The sequence below is a fragment of the Mirounga angustirostris genome, unplaced genomic scaffold, assembly GCF_029215605.1.
Source record: "Mirounga angustirostris isolate CCGP_5_RB_7025 unplaced genomic scaffold, mMirAng1.0.hap1 SCAF_2, whole genome shotgun sequence".
Lineage (NCBI taxonomy): Eukaryota > Metazoa > Chordata > Mammalia > Carnivora > Phocidae > Mirounga > Mirounga angustirostris.
In genome coordinates, this window is record NW_026991710.1 from 60,032,862 (window position 1) to 60,056,703 (window position 23,842).

At 38.8% G+C, this 23,842-nt stretch overlaps 1 protein-coding gene across 7 annotated transcripts in view; it reads right to left on the reverse strand.

Moving 5' to 3' along the window:
* The window catches only part of RCHY1 (ring finger and CHY zinc finger domain containing 1), an 80,954-nt gene that overhangs the window by 29,165 nt on the left and 27,947 nt on the right, over positions 1–23,842 (reverse strand). For all 7 annotated transcript variants that reach the window (XM_064584601.1, XM_064584598.1, XM_064584597.1 and 4 more), the window contains one exon: positions 132–256. In XM_064584601.1, the coding sequence (XP_064440671.1) occupies positions 132–256 (125 nt within the window). The remainder of the gene's footprint in view (positions 1–131; positions 257–23,842) is intronic.

Below are 23,842 nucleotides of genomic sequence, written 5' to 3' on the forward strand. Positions count from 1 at the left end.
AAACCAGCTAATGAAAAACAATGTGTTGTTTACATATAATTGATACCTATATGTATGTGTGTGGGTATTTATGATAAAACAATTTTTTAAAGCAAGGCAATGATAAACACAAAATATAGGATAGCTCTTACCTTTGGGAAAAATAGGCAAATGGGTGGAGGAGCAGTGAACAGAAGCACATAGGCAGATAAATTGTTACTGTTTGAGTTCTTGAGGCAAGTGGTGAGTTAAAAAATACTCTTTTAAATCTATCTTCCTAAAGGGGTGAAAAAAGACAAACTAATTAGATATAAACCAGAAGAAGTCAGTATAGCAATCTTAAAACTAGACTAAGAAAGGATATATAAAATGAAAAACATCATATGGGATAAGGAGGGGTATGACATATTGGCACTAGGAACAAGAGATGAAGATGTAATGATCATGAACATATATATATATATATATATATATATATATATATATATATATACTTAATAATGTAGGCTTTAAAATATATGAATAACTGACAGAACAATGAAATAAATTAATCTTCTACTTGGAAATTTTTAAGTTACCATTTTCAGAAACTGATAACCTAAGTAGAAAAAGAAAGAGCAAAAGGGTAGCACATTTAATTCCCAAACTCAAACTGAAAAGCATGTTACTAAAAATACATGCAAAATGTATATAACCCATTCCAAACTGAGTTTGGGGCTTTTCAGAGCTGCCTCTTTTTCTTTTCATACATTTTAACATTTAGCCTTGAAAGCCTAGAGACTCTTCTAACTCTGGTGACAAAGTCTTTGCAAGATAAGAAGCAAATATCGCCACTTCCCCCTGAAGCTGCCAGAAAAGCACAGAATATTCTGCATCAGAAAACTGACCTGACAACTTTAAATCTAACAAAGATTTGTAAGACATCCAGATTTCAGAAACCGTTGTTATATCCTGGGGAAATAGTTGCTCATCACTAAGAGGCTTACAATGCTGATTGGCTGTTTTACAATGTGTTGCCCTGGTGATAATATTTAATATGGCATCTTTAAGATACACTTGTTGACTTTCTTTGTTAAGCCAGAAAGAGATCATTGGCACTTAAAATGCCTAGAGAAAACAAGTAAAATGGCTTTTAGATTTCCATTTTAGAGTTTGATTGAAAGTCTTGTCTTATTTAAATAAATGAATAACACTTGGGTTAAACAGAAAATCATGAGGGAAATTATAAGCTATTTGAACTAAATGACAATGAAAATACTATATATTAAAATCTGCGAGATGCACTTAAATAATATGTAGAGGGAAATTTGTATCTTTGAATATATTGAAAGAAGATTAAAAACAAATTAACTATTTCCCTTCTCCCTCTTCCTTTCCTGAACAATTCAATCCTAAATGTATCAGATGAGCCCAATTCTAAGATAGGTAGGCATCCACGCCCTCTGAATGGGGAGACGGTAAACCAGGGCAGCCAAGAGCTTAGAGTAGAAATATAAGAAGAGCGTCCACACACAGGAGTGGCCCCAACCTATCCATGCTGGGTAAGAGGTGACCTCCACCCAATGTCACAGGGAGTCAAGAGCCCTAGCAGGTGGGCAAGTCATCCCTGTGGAAGGGACAGCTGGCATGGGAGTTTGAAAGAATGAGCACAGGGGCGCCTGGGTGGCTCAGTCGTTAAGCATCTGCCTTCGGCTCAGGTCATGATCCCAGAGTCCTGGGATCGAGTCCTGCATCGGGCTCCCCGCTCAGTGTGAAGCCTGCTTCTCCCTCTGCTTCTGCTCTTCCCCCCTGCTCATGCTCACACACTCTCTCTCTCTCTCTCCTCTATCTCACGCTGTCTCCCTCTCTCAAATAAATAAATACAATCTTTAAGGAAAAAAAGAAAGGAAGGAAGAAAGAAAGAAAGGGTACAGTGAGGGCCACACAGGGGAGGGGATGCTGGCAGGGATGAGAAATTGACTGTATACAGGGGATTAATCAAATAAGTAAATAAAGGGTGTCCCAAAAGTCTTCATGCAATTTTAAGCTTTAATAATTTCAGAACCATAAATTCTACAAACATAACAAATTAATTTGAATATTGAGTATTAAAATTTCTTCTATACTTATTTTGATTTGCATACTTTGAGTGATACTTAATTTAAAATAAATTTTGTTTCAGTCTCTCCGAAGATGGCAAATGTTGACTGAAACAGGATAAAATTTAAAATGTATTATTCAAAATTCACAAAAATAAACAAGTGTAAAATTAATTTAAATAATTAAACTTTCAAATGATGATGGGAAGGGGAAAAAAAACCTAGATTATACCTGTTAGGTTGGATTGGAAATTAAGATATTGGTGCAAAGTCATGGTTTTCAATTTATAAGTTCAGAAATTAATAGACATGTGTGAGTCTGTGAGAGAAAGAGAGAGAAAGCGAGCAAGAGCAGGAAATACAAATATCCCCTAAAGTGTCCATTAACTGGGCAAGAAGCAGCGATACCCCCAAAATCAATGGGCACACCTAGCATTCAGATAATACCATTCTCCAGCAGAAGGAACCAGATCTTTTTGGAGCAATGGCTAATTCAGGCTGGGACAAGGTAAATACAAAGTTGACCCTAGATCATATTGTTGTGCCAGAGGGTAAGTAAGGATTCAAAGAATGATGGGAACGTGTTGAAAGAACACATAAGCTATCTTCAGAGGGCTTCCACTGACCAACTGGCACATTTGGATGTTGAAATAACTAATGATAGGGAAAATTATATCTCACTTAATAAATTTGGCAACATGACTCCATACTGATGTAAACAAATAAGTAAATTGAATGTTTGAGGGGAAATGAACTGTTTGCATAGCTTCAAAGTATCTCCCAAAAATATTTATCAAATAAAACGGGAGAAAGAATAACTTCACAGTGAACAAGTGGGGCAGACAACACATTAATCACACAATCAAAGTTTACAAAATTAGTAACAGGGCAAGTATGAGGCACGTGCCACCAGGCAGAACCCAAAAGAGAACACAACACCAATTCAGTGCTGTTCCCGCCAAAGGTGCATAACCTGAATGTAATCATGAAGAAACATCAGACAAATCCAAACTGAAGGACGGTCTACAAAAACAAACAAAACAAAACAAAAAACCTGGCCTGTAATCTTCAAAAGTACCAAGAATATGAAAGTCAAGGAAAAACTAAAGAACCATTCAAGACTATAGCTGACCCTTGAACAACACAGATTTAAACTGTGCTGGTCCATTTATACATGGATTTTTTTTTTCAATAAATACAGTATAGTCCTATAAATGTATTTTCCTTATGATTTGCTCAGTAACATTTTCTTTTCTCTAGTTTATTGTAAGAATACAGTATATAATACATATGACATAGAAAATACGCCCTAGTAACTGTTTATGTTATCGGTAAGGCTACCAGTTAACCGTAGGCTATTAGAAGTTAAGTTTGGGGGAAGTCCAAAGCTGTACATGGATTTTCAACTGCACAGGGGTCGGCGTGCCTAACCCCTGCATTGTTTAAGGGTCAACTGCCAAGAGACATGACCATTGAATGCAGCACACACAGGACCTTTTTTTATAACAGAACATTACTGGGGGGTATCTGGGGGGCACAGTCAGCTAAGTGGCTGACTCTTGGTTTCAGCTCAGGTCATGATCTCAGGGTCGAGAGAGCAAGCCCTTTGTCCGGCTCCACACTCAGCTCGGAGTCTGCTTAAGATCTCTCTCTCCCTCTCCCTCTGCCCCTCCCCACTTCTCTCTCTCTCTCCCTCTCTCAAATAAATAAATACATCTTTAAAAATAAATAAATAAATAAACAAACAAACAAATAAAAGAACATTATTGGGACAGTTTGTGAAACTTGAAAGGAGTCTGAATTGAATGGTAGTAGTAGAGCAATGCTATTTTCATGAATTTGATAGCTGTGTTGTGTGTATGTTGGAGAATTTACTTATTTCTTGGAAATAAATAATATGTAAGACTATTTATTTCCCTGGATCTCTGTCCGCAAATAGGTGTTATTGACTTTACTTTTCTTTTCTTTCTTTCTTTTTTTTTTTTTTTTGCAGTATGATAGATACTAAGTGATATTTCACTGTTACTTTAATTTGCATTTCCTGATTGCTTGTGAGTTCAACCGTCTTTCATTAAGATCATTGCCATTTGAGAAAAAAAATACACACACACATATACAATATAAATTTTGGATTTCTAGTCCTACTTGAGATATTTTCCATCCCTAGATTGTAGATTATTTTCCTGCAATTCTCTTTTGCAGATTTTTCATTGTGGTTTCTTTTCTTCATTTACATTATTAAACAATCTTAAAATTACATTTGTATATGGTATAATACAGGCACCAAGTATAAGTTCTAGATTTTTTATAGATTTTGTATTTATTAAATAATTCTAACTTCTCCCAACATGGTAAAATACCAGTTTCATGCATTTTAAATTCTTTTATATGCTAAGATCTATTTCTGTACTCCCTTTTGACCCATGTGTCTATTTCTTTATTCCTATGCCACTGCCATATTGTTTTGACTTGAATGGCTTTGCAGTGTATTCTAATAACTGATAAGAAAGTCCCTCCTTTGCTAGTTTATGTTGTTAAACTTTTCTTGACTATTATTAGGCATCTATTCTTATTCTTAAACTTTAAAATAATTTTACCCCATCCCAAAGAGATTTTTTTTAAAATGCCCTGTTGGTGTTCTGATCTAAATTTCATCAAATTTATATTAATTTAGGGGAAACTAACATTTTTATTATATTGTCCTCTCATTTAAAAACATTTTCTCCCCATTTGTTCAAATCTTGTTTTATGTCATACAATAAGATTTGGTGGTTTTCTTCATATAGTTCTGTGCTTTTCTTCTAAAACTTATTTCTGGGACACCTGGGTGGCTCAGTTGGTTAAGCATCTGCTGTCAGCTCAGGTCATGATCCCAGGGTCCTGGGATCGAGCCCCTAGTTGGGAATCCCTGCTCAGTGGGGAGCCTGCTTCTCCTTCTCTCTCTGCCCCTCCCCCTTCTTGTGCTCTCTCTCTCCCTCTCCCTCTCTCTCTCTCCCCCAAATAAATAAATAAAAATTTTTTAAAGAATAAATAAATAAAATGTATTTCTAAGTACTGTACTTTATAATGCTTGTCACTTATGTAAATGCTATTTTTACTCAGTGCTTATTATTAAAATAGAGGAAATGACTGATTCTTGCACAAGAATCTTGTAGCAATACCTAACCAAATTTTCTTATTAATTCTTGTGTATTTTTATTTACTGGTATCTTGGGTTTTCTAAATATGAAATCATATCATCAGCAAAAAGTAATAGTTTTCACTCTTCTTTTCCAATATTTATATCAATTACTGTGTTTTATTGCCTCACTACATCACTAATACTGCCCAGTCACTGTTAAATAGTAATGGTGATAGTAGACATTCCTGATTAGTTCCCAATTTGAGGATTTTAAATAATATTTACGGTCAGGTTTTGGTACCCAGTTTTTAATTAATTCTGTAGTAGAACTGGAAATAACCAGCCACACTGGCGATTCATGTGTAAACAAAGACAGGCCTCCAGGGGAGAGTCAGTTATCAGGTTAAGTTGCCTTCATCCCCTTGACCTTGCACAATTTTCTACGGTCAGGTAAACAACCGATCTCGAAACATCTCATATCACAGGAATTAGGAGAATGTCATGAGCATTTTGTAACATAAAGGAGTTTGGTGATTAACTTAAAAAGGAAAACTTGTGTGGCTAGCTAGTTCTCTGGAAATTTATGGGTTAACTGGCCAGTTGTTTGCAGTCAGCTGGTTAGCAATTTGGAATATTTATATGTTATCATACAGGTAAGAAAGCTTAATTTTTAAAATAATGGGACAAATAATGGTTGTCACCTAAAATGTACCAACCCAAATAATTCCCTTCTGCTCCTATTTTAGTTATAGCTTAATTGGGAATGGATGTGAACTTTTATCAAATATTCTTCCATATCTATGGAAATGATCATACGATTTGCTGGTAGAATAAAGTATATTGCTACATTTCTTATTATTGATTATCCTTAAATTTCTAAAATAAAAATACTTGATCAAATTTATTATTCTTTTGATTCATTGCCAGATTATTTCTGCTAATACTTTATAATTTTTGCATCTATATTCATAAATGAGATTTGTCTATATTTTCCCCCTATCTTTCTCAGGTGTCAGTATTAAAGTTACGATAATCTCATAAAATCATTTGGAGACATATTTGTCTTTTTCATGGCCTGGACTCATTTGAAAAACAATAGAATTATTCCTTTTTTAAAGATTAGATGATAGTTCTGAACCCATCTGTTCCCGAGTGTTTTGAATAGATCTGCCATCACCTTTCCATTCTCATCAATAGTAGTTTTCCATGTGTTCTCTGTTCAATCTTGATTATTTATATTCTCCTGGAAAATAAACATTCCCTAGAGCTTTTCAAATTTCTTATAATGAAATTGCACCATCATGAGTTAAAACGAGAATAAGCCTCAGAAATGAGAGTCAAATAAAATGAAATGGATACTAGCCCTTTATCTGATATGTCATTTGCAAACATAACATAAAAAAAAAATTTTTTTTTTAATGAAATGGGAAACTAAGTAAAATGAGAGTTAGCCTCAGAAAACCAGCAGCGCCTCTCAGCTGCTTCTCTCCATCATCCATCCGAGTTCCCACATGGCCTCAGTTTGCTGCCCTAGACTGGGAGGGGGGAATGGGGAGGACATAAGCAAATTTCCACTGACCACTTACTGGCCATGGGATCCTCTCAGGATCCCCATTCAAGCCGCTCTAATCTCGTCCCTGGACAGCAACAGCCTCTTCGCTGGTCCCCCTGTGTCTTGCCCTACTATGGTTTATCCTCCACACAACTATGAGAATATTCTTCAAAAGTATAAATTAGATGAACTCTCTTACTTGGAACTTTCCAAAGTCTCCCACTGAACCAGAAAAAATATCTGCGTTTCTGGCCACCGCATTCAAAGCCCTCCGTGAACTGGCCACCCTTGAAACTCTCCGACACGTGTCACTCTGCTTGTACCCCCGCCACCATGCTCCAACCACTCCGCCCTTTCTCTCTCTCTTAGAAGATGCCAGACTTGCTTCTGTCTCTTGCCCTTTGCATCTGCCATTGCTCCTGCTTGCAATGCGTTTCCTCCTTCCTGTTTTTCAGTTCTCACCTCAAATGTCCCCACCTCAGAAAGACCAGATCTGACCACACAGCTAGAACCCCAGGCATTGTCCTTCCTAACACTGTTTTATCTTTATAACACTTACCACTACCTACTTCTGTGTTTATTATCTATCTTCCCCCGTAGAATCTAAACCTCTTAAAAATAGAGACCGCCTCTGACTGCTATGTTCTTAGTGCCCAGTTCTTATTACCCATAATAAATACCTGATAAATATGTGTGATCAATTACCTGTTACTTTCTAGACAAAATTCAAACTTGTACCAATCAAGTGCTCCATCATCTGGCCTGGTTCCATGTCTTCAGGCTCACACTTCCCTACCTCCTGCCAGGATGCAACTGGGAGCAAGTGTGAAGTAGTGCTGGTCTGATAAACCTTAAAGAATAACCCTAAGGATATGAATGGCTGGTATCAAATCTTTACCACAATCCAAATATAGGGAGGGAAGGAAGGAAGGAAGGAAGGAAGGAAGGCAGGCAGGCAGGCAGGCAGGCAGGCACGTGGGGGGTGGGGGGTGAAGGAAAAAAGATAATCAAAATAAAGAGTTTGCTTCTTTAGAGGAGGATTCAAATAAAGAAAATTAGAATAAAGGACAGGAAAGTTTCTATTGCATGTTGAAAATTATAATACAAGATAGAAGATATTATAGGTATTAAAGGTACGAGCAAGAAAAGTGTTCTAAGACACTGCTAATTTGCTATGGAAATTTTACATATACATTTTAGTTTTCCAATTACATAATTGGTTTTTCCCAAAGACGAACTACCTGTAGTCCTTCCTTCCTCCCTTCCTTCCTTCCTTCCTTCCTTCCTTTATTTTTCTAGAGTCTCCAAAGCCTTGAGTACAGCATTGTCTGTGCAGCAGAAAATCAACCAACGCTTACTGAGCAACTAAAGGAATGGATGAGTCCAGGGTTCATGGGGTTGGAAGTGGGTCGTGGATGGCACTAACGTTGATGCCTCCTTCTGCAAAGTCAAAATATGTCCATGGAGGTAGCCCAAGAACCCATCCAAGGCCAGAGTCGGAATCAAGAATCACACTTCAGCCATGAGGAAAAGGCATTGGAAAATCTTTCCTGACGAGATCAGTGTGACACCACAAGTGTACCCGTCGATGAAGAGAAAATACCTGGCCCTCTGATGGGAGCCACTACATGCTTTCAGCACAGAAAGATAATGTGCAAGCACCAGAGCAGAAAACACTTAACATAATGATGAGCTGAGACTCACAATTATCTCCCTTTCTTGCCACTCCACTGTGAGCAGGAAAATGGCTGCCAGGGTCAGCTGTAAGCGTAAGGTGGCATTGAACAGCAGCTGGAGGGAACCTGCCTATTTCAACAGCTTCCACGGGAGTGCCTTCCTGGAGCATCTGACAGGTGATGCTAAGTGTCTAGGAACAGCAGCCTGAGGAGGTGAGGAGGACAGCCCGCCCATCCATTCTGTCCTGATCTGCTTGAGCATCTGAGCAGCACTTTCCTTGGGGCAAGTCAACAGCACTTGTCTCTCCGTAAATGAAAGGCAAGTGTGGATGTTTAAAGTGAGGGGAGGAGAGGGAAGATAAAATTCTTGCCTTAAAAATAGGGAGAGGGGCGCCTGGGTGGCTCAGTTGTTAAGCGTCTGCCTTCGGTTCAGGTCATGATCCCGGGGTCCTGGGATCGAGCCCCGCATCGGGCTCCCTGCTCCGCGGGAAGCCTGCTTCTCCCTCTCCCACTCCCCCTGCTTGTGTTCCCTCTCTCGCTGTGTCTCTCTCTGTCAAATAAATAAAATCTTTAAAAAAAAAATAGGGAGAAAATCATTCTGTGATCAACTATGTGTGTTCAACCAAAAGGGTTTCACCTGAGTGAAATGGTCCTGTCCCCAAACACCTAACACCTTTCACTTTCCTGAGGTCACCCGCCTTCGGGGAAGCGGGAGGATGGAGGTGCAGGTGCTAACTGGTACGAGTTAGGCTATGAGATGGAATCATGCAAGCTCCAAGACAGCAGTGATGTTACCAAGACTGAATTCCTTGTCAAATAGTCAACTCAATGGGTAGCAACTAGCAGTTCTTCAATGCGATAATGAAAAGAAGAGAGGACATCTGAGTACAGCTAGCATATTAAGGGTATTGTGTCTTGACAATATTTTTTCAGTCATATATACACACTGGAATGTGATGTCAATTATTTCTCGCTAAGTGGTTACAAGTCACAAAACTTTAAATGCTATGGTCCAGAAGGACAAAGATGGTTAAATCACCCCAAGTGACTGCAAACTCCCATTCCAAAAAACACTGGGGTTTCCTCTGAAAGCCTAGAAACTTCCTTTCTACAAATACAAAAGTATTTGTCCTTTACACAACAAATAAACATTCACAATGGGCCCTGTCCATAGGAAATTGTTCAGGCCGAAAACATTTTAAAGCACTTTTAGAAAACATTAAAAAAAAAAACAAAACAGGGCGCCTGGGTGGCTCAGTTGGTTAAGCGACTGCCTTCGGCTCAGGTCATGATCCTGGAGTCCCGGGATCGAGTCCCGCATCGGGCTCCCTGCTCAGCAGGGGGTCTGCTTCTCCCTCTGCCCTCTTCCCTCTCGTGCTCTCTGTCTCTCATTCTCTCTCTCTCAAATAAATAAAATCTTTAAAAAAACAAACAAACAAACAAAAAAACAAACAAAACACACGTTTGAAAGTTTCCCAGTCTATCCCTGGGGCTCCTACATGTGTCCTGGAGGAAATCAAAGCATGTCCACACTCCCCAGAATACCCTCTTTGGGTTGGCTGTTGGGATCTATAGGCTACATATGCATCTCAGTTAATAAGTATTTATGCAAAAAGCAGAACTTGAGGAAGGGTGAGAAACCACATGAACCATAGCGTGGCCTGGGGAGTGTTCTGCCCTGCTATGGGAGTGATCCCAAGGTAACAAAGACCATAGATTAAAAATATTAAGTGCAAAAACATCCGCAATTATAGCTGAAGGTTTCTCTCTCTGCTCACTAATGCAGCAAGAGGTTCACTACTGAAAAAAGCTGGCCTTTTCATCCATGACGATTGTGTCCCCTTCTTGCTTCACCAAAATGAATGGGGTGAGAATTACCTCAAGATCTTATGAATTCAAATGGCTTAGACTCAGAATTCTCCCTTTTGGCAACAGGTATTCTCGTTGTGTCAGGGTTTCTTGCTCTTTCCCTCCCACCCTTCCTACTTTTTGAAATGAACATGTGAACACACATAATTTACTAAGTATCAGACAGCATTCCAACCACTTTGTGAATATTAATTCATTGAATCCTCGCCACATCCCTAATGGAGTAGGTGCTCTGTGCCTCCATTTTATAGATGAGAAAACTGAGGTCTGAAGAAGTTACGTGGCTTTCCCAGGATCACACAGAAAATACATAGACTGCTTCCAGAGGCCAGGCTATTAACCAGGCCAGTCTGACTCTCTTGGCTATGACTTGCTAATAATTGTGCCAGAACCAAAGGTCTTTCTATAAAAAATGCATTGTTAATGTTTATTATGGAAAATATCAAATATATAGAAAAGTAAGTAGTATAATGAACCCACTTGTACCCATATCTCAGCTTCAACAATTATCAAATCATTTCCAATCTTGTTTCATCTAGAACCCTAGCTCCCAATAATAGATTATTTTGAAGGAAATTCCAGGCATCATATCATTCCATTTAAGTGGAATGATTTCTTGAGTGCAGTGCTAGCAGATCTTTTTTAATAATAGCTTTATTGAGATATAACTTACATACCATAAAATTTACTCATTTTAAGTATACAATTCAATGGTTTTTAGTATATTCACAGCATTGCACGATTATTACCACAACCAATTCTAGAGCACTTTCATCACTCCAAAAAGAAGCCCCATACCCATTAGCAGTCACTGCTCAACCTCTGTCTTCCTTCCCCCAGGCCCTGGTAGCCATCATTCTCTATGGATTTGTCTGTCCTGAATATTTCATATAATGGAATCACACAATATGTGGTTCTCTGTGACTGGCTTCTTTCACCTAGCATAATGTTTTTAAGGTCCATCCATGTTGTAGCATATATTAGTACTCCGTTCCTTTTTATGGCTGTATAACATTCCATTCTAGAGCTCTACCATATTTTATCCATCCATCAGTTGATAGACATTTAAGATGTTTTCACTTTTTGGCTAATGTAAAAATGATGCTGTGAACATTCACGTTCAAGTTTTTATGTGGACATATGTTTCCATTTCTCTTGGGTATATACCTAAGAGTGGAATTGCTATTTAATATAGTAACTCTATCCTCAACCTTTTCAGGAATTGCCACATGGTTCTCCAAAGTGACACCATACATATTCCCACCACCAGTGTTTGAGTGTTCTAATTTCTTCAAATGCTTACCAACACTTGTTATCATCTGTCTTTTGATCATAGCCATTCTAGTGGGTGTGAAGGAGTATCACATTGTGGTTTTGATTCTCATGTCCCTGATAACTGATGATGTTGCAAATCTTGTTCATGTGGCTAGCAGATTTAAACCTGCATTTCTCTCACTTGAGGATTCTCTCTGGAACACCTCTTTTAACTCTAAAATGTTTGCTCTCTATTCTTTTACCAATGAAATGTTTATCTGCTTTGGTGTCCTACTTTCTGCCTTTTTCACCCCAGTTCCCCATACTTCCAACTATTCCAAATATAGTATCTAGCCAGAGACCCCCACAAATAACTTTTTCTAAGTAGCTGTTCCATGTTTTATAGTCTTTGCAGAATCTATCACAGTCTGAAATAATCTTGTTTACCTGTTTATTGTCTGTTTTCCTATACACACACTAAAATATAAGCCCCATGAGGGAAGAGACCCTGTCTATTTTTTTACCACTGTATTCCCAGTGCCTGGAAAAAAGTCATAGCAGAAATTCAATAAATATTTGGTAATTGAATGAACAGTTCCTAGATTGTAGAGTTCTTACTTGATTTTGTTATGTATTTTTAAAATAAGGCATATTTCCTAAGGATGGTCTCTGAAATACAAAAGAGTGAAGTATGTCACACTTCATCACAGCACATTTACAAATGAAAAGCTATCGGTAACACTCTAAATACTTAACATGTAATTGAAATATTATGCAAGACAGTTAAGTGGTGTTTACATAGAGATTGTAGTATTATAGGGATGTGTTTGCTCTACTATATGAAAAAGAGCAAGGCACAAATATGTGTGTGTTACATTATGATCACAAATGGGGTTTTTTAAATGCTTAAAGAAGAGATTGCGAGAAGGGGCCTCTGGGTGGCTCAGTCGTTAAGCGTCTGCCTTCGGCTCAGGTCATGATTCCAGGGTCCTGGGATTGAGCCCTGCATGGGGCCCCCTGCTCAGCGGGAAGCCTGCTTCTCCCTCTCCCACTCCCCCTGCTTGTGTTCCTCTCTTGCTGTCTCTCTGTCAAATAAATAAATAAAATCTTAAAAAAAAAAAAAAAAGAAGAGATTGTGAGGCAATAAACTAAAATATTTACAGGGTTGTCTTTGGGTGGTACAATTAAGAGTCACTGTTTTTCTCAATAATCCTAAAATTTGTATGGAACCAGAAAAGACCCCGAATAGCCAGAGGAATGTTGAAAAAGAAAAGCAAAGCTGGTGGCATCACCATTCCGGACTTCAAGCTCTATTACAGAGCTGTAATCATCAAGACAGTATGGGATTGGCACAAAAACAGACACATAGATCAATGGAACAGAATAGAGACCCCAGAAATGGACCTCAACTCTATGGTCAACTAATCTTCGACAAAGCAGGAAAGAATGTCCAATGGAAAAAAGACAGTCTCTTCAACAAATGGTGTTGGGAAAATTGGACAGCCACATGCAGAAGAATGAAACTGGACCATTTCCTTACACCACACACAAAAATAGACTCAAAATGGATGAAAGACCTAAATGTGAGACAAAAATCCATCAAAATCCTAGAGGAGAACACAGGCAGCAACCTCTTCGACCTCAGCCACAGCAACTTTTCCTAGAAACATCACCAAAGGCAAGGGAAGCAAGAGCGAAAATGAACTATTGGGACTTCATCAAGATAAAATTTTGCTTTTGCACAGCAAAAGCAACAGTCAACAAAACCAAAAAACAACTGACAGAATGGGAGAAGATATTTGCAAATGACATATCAGATAAAGGGCTAGTATCCAAAATCTATAAAGAACTTATTAAACTCAACACCCAAAGAACAAATAATCCAATCAAGAAATGGGCAGAAGACATGAACAGACATTTCTGCAAAGAAGACATCCAAATGGCCAAAAGAATCATGAAAAAGTGCTCAGCATCACTTGGCATCAGGGAAATGCAAATCAAAACCTCAATGAGATACCACTTCAGACCAGTCAGAACAGCTAAAATTAACAAGTCAGGAAACGACAGATGTTGGCGAGGATGTGGAGAAAGGGGAACCCTCCTAGCCTGTTGGTGGGAATGCAAGCTGGAGCAGCCACTCTGGAAAACATAACGGAGCTTCCTCAAAAAGTTGAAAATAGAGCTACCATGCGACCCAGCAATTGCACTACTGGGTATTTACCCCAAAGATACAAATGTAGTGATCCAAAGGGGTATGTGCACCCCAGTGTTTATAGCAGCAATGTCCACAAGAGCCAAACTATGGAAAGAGCCAAGATGCCCACCAACAGATGAATGGATAAAGAAGATGTGGTATATATATACAATGGAATATTATGCAGCCATCAAAAGGAATGAAATCTTGCCATTTGCAAATGTGGATGGAACTAGAGGGTATTATGCTAAGCAAAAGAAGTCCATCAGAGAAAGACAAGTATCATGTGATCTCACTGATATGAGGAATTCTTAAGCTCAGGAAACAAACTGAGGGTTGCTGGAGAGGTGGGGGGTGGGAGGGATGGGGTGGCTCTGGGTGATAGACATTGGGGAAGGTATGTGCTATGGTGAGTGCTAATGAAGGGGGGGTAATCGGAGGGGGAGATGAACCATGAGAGACTATGGACTCTGAGAAACAAACTGAGGGTTCTAGAGGGGAGGGGAGTGGGGGGATGGGTTAGCCTGGTGATGGGTATTAAAGAGGGCACGTATTGAATGGAGCACTGGGTGTTATATGCAAACAATGAATCATGCAACACTACATAAAAAATAAATAAATAAATAAAGAGTCACTGTTTTTCTCTCTTCTTTCTACTTTTCCATATTTCCTATCATGAACATGTGTTAACTCTAATGATAAGAAACAAAACTAACTTTATTAAGAAAAACTAACTAATTACGGGGCACCTGGGTGCCTCAGTCGGTTAAGCGTCTGCCTTCAGCTCAGGTCATGATCCCAGGGTCCTGGGATTGAGCCCCGCATCGGGCTCCCTGCTCAGCGGGAAGCCTGCTTCTCCCTCTCCCACTCCCCCTACTTGTGTTCCCTCTCTCGCTGTGTCTCTCTCTGTCAAATAAATAAATAAAATCTTTAAAAAAAAAAAAAACTAACTAATTTGCATAGTACTCTCACCATAACTTAGAAATAGGTATTTTTACTGATTTTTATATAATTCTGAAGCAATAATTTATAAAATAAAAGCATCAGACCACAATTATTATTTACATTACCAAGTTGATTAGAGTAGTTTTCTCTTTATAGTAATGTTCCTGCAATAAACAAAAGATGAATAATAGAATAGTCTTCAGCCCCTAATAAAGTAATGGCTCTAAGACAATGCCTCAATGGCTACCAGTCATTATGTGTCCCCTAATGGAAGAAAACAATATAAGCTACAAGTACTCTTGACAAGAGTTTATGTTAAAACTGATCAATTTTATAGATCACGTTATCTGTTTGCAGGAAATACAGGGACTAGAAGAACATGACAAATGATACTACAGGGATGCAAGCAGCAAAATCCAGAATGTGAAGAATTTATAGGACAAACAACACATTTTCTTTAACAAATAAATTACAAAGGAATAAAATGAGGCAACTCTTTCTGCCCACGGATCCTGTCCCCATGCTTTAATAAAATCACCTTTTTGCATACACACACACATACACACACACACACACAAAACACAAAGGAGTAAAATGAATAGGGAGGTAGGGGGAAGGCTCTTATAGATTAAAAGTAACATAAGAGACATATCAACCAATCACAGTAAATAGATCTCCACTGTCCAATTTGATAGTCACTAGCCATTTGTGGCTAGTCCAAATTGAGGTAACTCCCTGATTTCAGACTACATTATAAAGCTATAGTAATCAAAGCAGTATGGTACTGGCAAAAAAAAACAGAAACATAGATCAATGGAATAGAAAACTCAGAAATAAGCCCATGTATGCAGGGGTGGTCAATATTCACGAATCAATCAACATGATACACCACATTAATAAAAGAAAGGATAAGAGCCATATGATCCTGTCAATAGATGTAGAAAAAGCATTTAATACAGAATCTATTCCTTTTTTTAAAAAGATTTATTTATTTATTTTAGAGAGAAAGAAAGAGAGGGGGAGAGGGGCAGAGAGAGAGGGAGAGAATCTCAAGCAGACTCTCACTGAGCACAGAATACAGCATCCATTCTTTTTTTTTTTTAAAGATTTTATTTTATTTATTTGACAGAGAGATAGAGAGCACAAGTAGGCAGAGCGGCAGGCAGAGGGAGAGGGAGAAGCAGACTCCTCACTGAGCAGGGAGCACGACACGGGGCTCGATCCCAGGACCCTGGAATCATGACTGGAGCTGAAGGCAGACGCTCAACCGACTGAGCCACTCAGGCGCCCCTACAGCATCCATTCTTGACCAAAAAAAAACTCAACAAAGTAGGGGTAGATGGAACATACTTCAATATCATAATGGCCATATACGAAAACCCACAACTAATATCATCCTCACTGGGGAAAAATTGAAAGCCTTTCTCCTACAGTCAGGAACAAGACAAGGATGTCCACTCTCACTATTACTATTTAACATAGTTCTAGAAGTCCTAGCCTCAGCAATCAGACAACAAAAAGAAATAAAAGGCATCCAAATCGGCAAGGAAAAAGTCAAATTTTCACTATATGCAGACATGATACTCTATGTAGAAAACCCAAAAGACTCTACCAAAAAATCACTAGAACTCATATATGAATTCAGCAAAGTTGCAGGATATAAAATCAATGTGCAGAAATCTGTTGCATTTTTAAAAAGATTTATTTATTTGTTTGTTTTAGAAAGAAAGAGCACACATGGGGAGAGGGGTAGAGGGAGAGAGAGAGAGAGTTTCAAGCAGACTCCATGCTCAGTGTGAAGCCCAACACAGGGCTCAATCTCACAACCCTGAGATCATGACCTGAGCTGAACCAAGAGTTGGACACTTAACCAACTACACCACCCAGGTACCAGTCAGTTACATTTCTATACACCAATAACGAAGCAGCAGAAAAAGAAATCAAGGAATCAATCCCATTTGCAATTGCACCAAAAACAATAAGATACCTAGTAATAAGCCTAACCAAAGATGTAAAAGATCTGTACTCTGAAAACTATAGAACACTTATGAAAGAAATTGGAAAGGACACAAAGAAATGGAAAAGCATTCCATGCTCATGGATTGGAAGAACAAACATCATTAACATATCTAAACTACACAAAGCAATCTATACATTTAATGCAATCCCTATCAAAATACCAGCAGCATTTTTCACAGAACTAGAACAAACAATCCTAAAATTTGTATGGAACTACAAAAGACCCTGAATGGCCAAAGCAATCCTGAAGAAGCAAAACAAAACTAGAGGCATCACAATTCCGGATTTCAAGCTATATTACAAAGCTGTAGTCATCAAGAGAGTATGGTACTAGCACAAAAATAGACACATAGATCAATGGAACAGAATAGAAACCCCAGAAATGGACCCACAACTATATGGTCAACTAATCTTTGACAAAGCAGAAAAGAATATCCAGTGGAAAAAAAGACAGTCTCTTCAACAAATGGTGTTGGGAAAACTGGACAGCAACATGCAGAATGAAACTGGACCACCTTCTTACATCACACACAAAAATAAATTCAAAATGGATGAAAGACCTAAATCTGAGACAGGAAATCATTAAAATCCTTGAGGAGAACACAGGCAGCAACCTCTTTGACCTCGGCCGCAGCAACTTCTTCCTAGACACATCGCTGGAGGCAAGGGAAACAAAAACAGAAATGAACTATTGGGACTTCATCAAGATAAAAAGCATCTGCACAGCAAAGGAAACAATCAACAAATCTAAAAAGCAGCCTAGAGAATGTGAGTAGATATTTGCAAATGACATATCTGATAAAGGGTTAGTGTCCAAAATCTTTAAAGAACTTATCAAACTCAACACCCAAAAAACAAATAATGCAGTTAAACAAATGGGCAGAAGACATGAATATACATTTTTCCAAAGAAGACATCCAGATGGCTAACAGACACATGAAAAGATGCTCAACATCACTCATCATCAGGGAAATACAATCAAAACCACAATGAGGTATCACCTCACACCTGTCAGAATGGCTAATATTAACAACACAAGAAACAACAGGTGTTGGTGAAGATGTGGAACTTCCCACAAAAGGGGACTTTTCTTGCACTGTTGGTGGGAATGCAAACTGGTACAGCTACTCTGGAGAACAGAATGGAGGAGGTTCCTCAAAAAGTTAAAAGTAGAACTACCCTACAATCCAGCAATTGCACTACTGGGTATTTACCCAAAGGATACAAAAATAGAGATTTGAAGGAATACACGCACCTGATGTTTATAGCAGCATTACCAATAGCCAAACTATGGAGAGAGCCCAAATGTCCATCGACTGATGAATGGATAAATATGTGGTGTACACACACACACACACACACACACACACACACACACACACACACAGGAATATTACTTAGCCGTTAAAAAGAATGAAATCTTGGGGCGCCTGGGTGCCTCAGTTGGTTAAGCATCTGCCTTAGGCTCAGATCGTGATCCCAGGGTCCTGGTATTGAGTCCTGAGTCAGGCTCCCTGCTCAGCGGGGTGTCTGCTTCTCCCTCTCTCTCTGCCCCTCCCCCTTGCTCGTGCTCTCTCTCTCTCAAAATAAATAAATAAAATTTTAAAAAATGAAATCTTGGGGCGCCTGGGTGGCTCAGTCGTTAAGCATCTGCCTTCAGCTCACGTCATGATCCTGGGGTCCTGGGATTGAGCCCCGCGTTGGGCTCCCTGCTCTGCGGGAAGCCTGCTTCTCCCTCTCCCACTCCCCCTGCTTGTATTCCCTCTCTCACTGTGTCTCTCTCTGTCAAATACATAAATAAAATCTTTTTAAAATAAATAAATTAATTAATTAATTAAATAAAATAAATGAAATCTTGCCATTTGCAACGACATGGATAGAGCTAGAGTATATTATGCTAAGTGAAATAAGTCAGTCACAGAAAGACAAATACCATATGCGCTCACTCATATGTGGAATTTAAGAAACAAAACAAATGAACATATGGGGAGGGCGGGGAGAGAGAGAAACAAACCATAAGAGACTCTTAAAGATAGAGAACAAACTGAGGATTGATGGAGGGAGGTGGGTGGGGTATGGGCTAGAAGGGTGATGGGTATTAAGGTGGGCACTTGTGATGAGCACTGGGTGTTGAATGTAAGTAATGAATCACTGAATTCTACTCCAGAAACCAATATTGCACTGTATGTTAACTAAGTAAAATTTAAATTAAAAAATAAAATAATAAAAAAAAGAAAAGAAAAGAAATAAGCCCATATTTTTGGTCAGTTAATCTATGACAAAGGAGGCAAGTATATGCAATGGGGAAAAGACAGTCTCTTCAATACATGATATTGGGATAACTAGATTGTTACATGTAAAAAAATGAAACTGGACCGCTATTTTCCATCATATACAAAAACAAATTCATAATGGATTAAAGACATGAATGTAAGATCGGAAACCATAAAACATCTAGAAGAAAACATGAGCAGTAAGCACTTTAACATCAGTCTTAACAATATTTTTTTGGACAGATCTCCTCAAGTAAAAGCAACAAAAACTAAAATAAATAAATGAGATTACATCAAACTAAAAAGACCTTGCACAGCCATCAACAAGAACAAAGGAAGCCATCAACAAAACAAAAGGGCAACCTACTGAATGGAAGAAGATATTTGAAAACCATATATCCAGTAAGAGATTAACATCTAAAATATTAACTTACACAATTAATATTTTTTAAGCCCAATTAAAAAATGGGCAGAGTACTTGAATAGACATTTTTCCAAAGAAGACATGCAGATTGGCAATAGACACATGAAAAGATGTTCAACATCAGGAAATGCAAATCAAAACCCCAATGCAATACCACCTCACACTGGTCAGATTGGCTATTATCAAAAAGACCAAAAATCCCATATGATTTCATTTATATGTGGAATCTAAAAAACAAAACGAACAAACAAAACAGACTCAGATACAGGAAACCAACTGTTAGTTACCAGAGAGGAGAGGGCTTAGGGGAATGAGCAAAATAGGTGAAAGGGCATTATGAAGTACAAACTTCCAGTTATAAAATAAATAAGTCATGAGGATATAATTTAGAGCATATGGAATATAGTCAATAATATTGTAATTACTGTATGGTGACACATAGTCACTATGGGGATCACCATATATCATAATAATATAAAAATATCAAATCACTATGTACACCTGAAACTAATAGGATATTGTATGTCAATTACACTTCAACAACAAAAAATTGAAGTGTGTAAAATATATGCCAGATTTCAAATACTTAATATGAAAAGAATGTATATCTGATTAAAATAGTTTATACTGATAAATATGAAATAATAATGGTAATATTTTTGATAGATTAAATAAAATATTTAATTTCTTTTACTTTTTAAATTATCATTAGAAATTCGTATATAGATTGCATTATATTTCTATGGTGGTCTGGCTTTTTTTTTTTTTTTAAGATTTTATTTATTTATTTGACAGAGAGAGACACAGTGAGAGAGGGAACACAAGCAGGGGGAGAGGCAGAGGGAGAAGCAGGCTTCCCGCCAAGCAGGGAGCCCGACGTGGGGCTCGATCCCAGAACCCTGGGATCACAACCTGAGCCGAAGGCAGACGCTTAACGACTGAGCCACCCAGGTTCCCCGGCATTATTGATATTATTCAGATTCTGATTTAAACATAAAAGTTGTTACATAAATATATAATTGTTCATTTGGTCATTGCTTTAGGTATGATAATAATATTGTGGTTATGGGTGGGTTTTTTTTAATAGTCCTTATCTGTTAGAGCTGTTTCTGAAATATGTAGGGACAGTATGATATTATGACTGGGATTTGCTTTAAAGTAATGTGAAGGGGGAAAGTGAGTAAGGGTATAGATATATAAGGCTGGCCATGAGTTGATCATGTTGAAACTGGGCAGTGAATTTGGAGTTCAGTGCATTAGACTCACCACTTTTGCATATATTTGACATTGTCCATGATACAAAAAGTTAGAAGGGGCCAGCATCGGGGTGGAGCTACGACTGTGTGCTTACTTTTAAGAAGAGCAAGATAAGGTGGTGGGGGCATGGGGTAACTGGGTGGTGGACATTAAGGAGGGCACGTGCTGTGATGAGCACTGGGTGTTATACACAACTGATGATGAATCATTGTACACTACATCTAAAAGTAATGATGTACTATTATGTTGGCTAATTGAATTTTAAATAGATAGATAAAAAGAAGAGCAAGATAGTAAATAGTGTGCCATGTCACAGAACCCCGACCAGTCATGCTTCGTTAGAGACTCCCTTCATGGCTACCCCATGCTTGATCTCGAGTCCTCCTTCTGTACTCAAACTCCTTTCTGCTCTTAGCTCTTACTTTGGAAATGCATCCTTGACTTAACTCTCTTATCCCAGATCCTCATGCTGATGGACCTTAATTTTGTATTTCAGTTGCTATTGCTGGGTACAAATCACCCCAAAACTTGGTGGATTAAAACAACAACAACAATCATTTTCTCATTATCTCTCATGGATTGAGCGGGTTGAGCCAGGAAGTTCTCAGCCTATCGTGTGGTTACAGTTAGGAGGTGATGGAGGCTAAAGCCATCTGAAGGCTTCCTCACTCTTGAGTCTGGCAGTCAATGCTGGCCGAGGCTGTCAGCCAGCACACCCACATGCAGGCTCTCCATGTGACCTCGTTTCCTAATAGCATGGTGGCTCCAGCATCCCAGTAGTATCCCAGGTAGGAAGTCTATATGCTTTATGACCAAGTGTAGGAAACGACTTCAACCATAGTCACCAGCCACCCACATTCAAGGGGAGAAAAAGTAGGTCCCACCTCTTGCTGGTAAAAGTGTCAATGTCACATGTAAAATGGACATCTTGTTGCAGCCATCTTAGAAAATTCAGTCAGCCATATTTCGGATTTCCCTTGGTATATACATTTTTTTTTCCTCTGGCGTGACCAGCTTCCAATTATCAGCAAGCCAAAGAGCACTTCTCCGCTTAGAACTATCATCCATCTTGTCCTGCTCAGCTTGCAGAGTCCCCATAGCAAATCATTCCAGCACCAGTGCTGCCTGCTCCCGGACTTCTGGCTCTACCCTTTACCCCTCACCATGCCTCCCTGGTCTTTAGCCCATTCCAAAATGCATAAGGACATAACACTGGCATTTAATACTGCTCACATGGAACACAGCTCACATACTCTGGAAAATACTCCACCTTTACAAACCTGATCCAAGAAATACAAACAGGCAGATATGAAATATGGTGGTGACAGGCACGTTTAATTAAGTTTTAAAACTATTCAATGACATGTTTGTGTCATCATTATATAATGGACAATAAGAGCCCTCAATGTCAGTAATCCCACAAAAGCTCTTACTTTTAAGTACCAGGTTGGAAAAAAAAAAATCATTCTGCACAGAAGAATCCTATTACCAGCAACATTGTGGCGCCCTCTGCTGTCAGGAAACAAAGTTTAAAGGTACCAGCATCCTTTAACTATAGACTGTCAATCATCTTATCCAGATGTAAAAGCAGAAATCAGAGGCGGTGGGAAATTATGGGGCTTAATTCAGGCAACAAAGTAAAGAATGAAAATCCAATCAGTGTAAGTAGCTTAATGGTAATAAGTAGGAAAGGAGCTAGGTAGAGAATCTCGAGAGGTAGCAGATATCAGAGACATCACAATATAGCTCTCTTTGTCTAAACCTTTTACATAAGTTAATCTTGACAAATTACCTATGAAACACAGAAAGGTTAAATAAGTTGCCCAAGGTCACAGCAAGTGAATGGCAGAGCCAAGATACAAACCCCAGCAAGCTGTCTCCAGAGCCTGTGACTTTAACCACTCTTCTCTACTGCCTAATAAACAATGATGATTATTAATGGGGAGGGACTTCTTCAAATGTATCAAGAATTATTATTAGGTATTATTGCTCTTACCTAAAAGAAAACGGACTACCAGGAAAATTACTTGCTCCATACTAAGCAGAGAAATTAGGCAGTAATCCAAGTCTCCCATTCACAATTAAGCCATTCTGAAGTTTGGAAGGTTCTTTTCCCTTCTAAATTTAGGAACATATTTGTTCTTTTGTGAAATCAAAATGTATTACCATGACCCCCAAGGTAATGTCCCTCATCCCAAACTCACGGAAGTCTGTCAGCTGATTTACAAAGAGAATGGATTCCTCCTACAACAAGCTGAAGTCTTACACAACTGGACTGATTCATCCACCACCCAACCAGTCAGCTGAGCAGATAGTCACTCAGATCCAAAGACTGGTTCACTTGCCAAGTGAAACCTGTATGGAGGAAGGAGAGAAAAAGCCTTTCTTCATAAAGGACAGAACAATGGGTTCCTATCCTCCTTCAGGAAAAAGTGAGTCAAACAGATCTGGGCCAGGATGAAAAGTATGTCCAGGGGGTTGGAGAGCTCTGGGCTGCAGGTTAAATAGGACGGGACCAAATTCCTGGTATGGTGCTGGAAGAACCTCACAATCCAAGGCCCTCTAGGCAGAGCAAGGAGCAAGGCCTAATCTGCTTGAGGCCATGTGTCCCTGGGCGGACTCCCAAGCCCCCTTCAGTCAGCACCAAGGTGATAATGGTAGAACCTAGACCCTGTTCCAGTCTTGGAGACTTGGGGACACTGGTACCATTCGCTGGGAGCACATGCTGCATATCACCTAAATGCTGCAAACAGGAAGATTATGAGCCTAATGTCCACTGAGCACTCAGTGTTTATCTTATTTAAACTTCACAACACAAACCCTATGCGATTATCACTATCCTTATTTTACAGAGTAAAATGTCTGGGTAGTGAAGAACTGACCCAAGGTCACATGCCAGTATGTGTTAGACTGAAAGAATCTGAACTTCCATCTCTGCTTCCAAAGTCCCAAGCTATTTCTATTGTATCAAGCAGTTCATGCGACAAACAATTCATAACATTGAGTAACTCTGAGTGGCCCTTCCCTGACATTTTAGACTAGACTAGAAGCCCAAATATTTGGATCTACAAATACACCTAGATTGCAATGCCCAACTATGACACTGGGAAGTACAGTTTGGAGGAGATGCCTCTATAATTCCATTATTTTAAACAAATCCATTAATCTTCACAATGAAATGGCCCTAAAGAAATACATCAA